This window comes from Propithecus coquereli, unplaced genomic scaffold (assembly GCF_000956105.1).
Source record: "Propithecus coquereli isolate 6110/MARCELLA unplaced genomic scaffold, Pcoq_1.0 Scaffold15, whole genome shotgun sequence".
Taxonomy (NCBI): domain Eukaryota; kingdom Metazoa; phylum Chordata; class Mammalia; order Primates; family Indriidae; genus Propithecus; species Propithecus coquereli.
The window spans coordinates 3,455,140-3,456,646 of NW_012139413.1; the positions used below are offsets into that span (position 1 = coordinate 3,455,140).

Genomic DNA, 1,507 nt, shown 5'->3' on the forward strand with positions numbered 1-1,507 from the left:
CATCATAGCTCACTGTAACTTCAAACTCCTGGGCTCAAGCAATTCTCCTGCCTTAGCCTCCCAAGTAGCTGGGACTACAGGGGATGTGCTACCACACCCAGCTAATTTTTTCTATTTTTGGTAGAGACAGACAGAGTCTCACTCTTGCTCAGGCTGGTCTCAAACTCCTGATTGACCTCAAGCGATCCTCCCTTCTTGGTCTCCCAGAGTGCTAAGATTACAGTGTAAGCCACTGTGCCTGGCCACTTTTCTCTATTTCTTTATCAGTGTTTTCCCAATTAAAATATAAGCTTCATAAGGGCAGAGGCCATATAATCCACTGTTGTATCCTTAGTATCTAACACAGTAACTGGTATGTGTAGACAATAAATACTGAATTAATGCTTTCCCACAACCATGCTGGCTACATTTACCACCTTAAAATGATAGTCATTCAGAACCTATTACCCCAAAGAGCCTCTCGGTCCATCTTATTGTTTTCATGTCACATTGATATTGCATTAATCTGAGGCTATACAACAAGTTCCCAAGAGTAGGCCTGAAGATTTGAAAGCATGTTTTAGAAAGTGAAGCCTGGAATTTGAAGACATGCAAAAAAAAAACACGTTTCTCATTATTGGGCCAGATAAAGGCTCAGTATAGCTCTTATCTTACTCCTTTTCACATATGGGGTCTCACCACATTACCCAAGCTGGAGTATAGTGGCTATTCACAGGTATCATCACAGTGCACTACAGCCTGGAACTCCTTGGCTGAAGGGATCCTCCCACCTCAGCCTTCTGAATAGCTGGGACGACAGGCATACACCACTTTGCCCAACTTCAGAGCAGCTTTTAGTATCTTCAGTTTAAGTTTTTAAGCTACAATATAAATAACTACTCACTGAAAAATATTTTCAAAAGTAAAAAAAATTTTATACAAATGAGGTAGTATTTAATTAAAAGGAACATGATCTTTTTCTTAAAAATTCCATATAGGTTAAGATAAGCTATGAATAGAAACTTATGAATATTTTTATTAGATATTTTTCCATGATATTATTTACCATGATCTCATTTTATTAACAGTCTGTACTATTATATCTAGGAAAAAAATACCTTTTCTCTGGTATTAGACAGTAGATGCAAAATTAATCATTCATAAGACTGTCATTTAGCTGGTCTCTTGAACAATTTTCTAGGCTGGTTTCCTAGGAGGATGACCCACGATCTGAGTGATTTTCTTATAACCAATTTACTTACCAGATCACAATCACCCAGATCTAATTTCTGTAAGGATGAATTAATTTGCAGCATTGCAGCAAAAAACATTCCACCCTTATTTTCAATCTTGTTTCCAGTCATTCTTAGGTATTTCAGAGTTGTATTCTTCTGAAAAGGAAAAGAATCAAAACTTAGTTACTTAAGTTTTTAATCCACAGAATTCTATAAACTACATGAGTTGGGAGACTGTATTACTGTTTGCAAACTCATCAATTTTTCAAGGAGCTAGAGCAGGATATATTCCT

General features: G+C 36.8%; 1 protein-coding gene across 1 annotated transcript in view; it reads right to left on the reverse strand.

Annotated features, from left to right (window-relative positions):
* The window catches only part of LRRC34 (leucine rich repeat containing 34), a 46,172-nt gene that overhangs the window by 25,122 nt on the left and 19,543 nt on the right, over positions 1-1,507 (reverse strand). Inside the window, exon 4 of the mRNA XM_012640163.1 lies at positions 1,242-1,370. Coding sequence (XP_012495617.1) covers positions 1,242-1,370 — 129 coding nt within the window. The remainder of the gene's footprint in view (positions 1-1,241; positions 1,371-1,507) is intronic.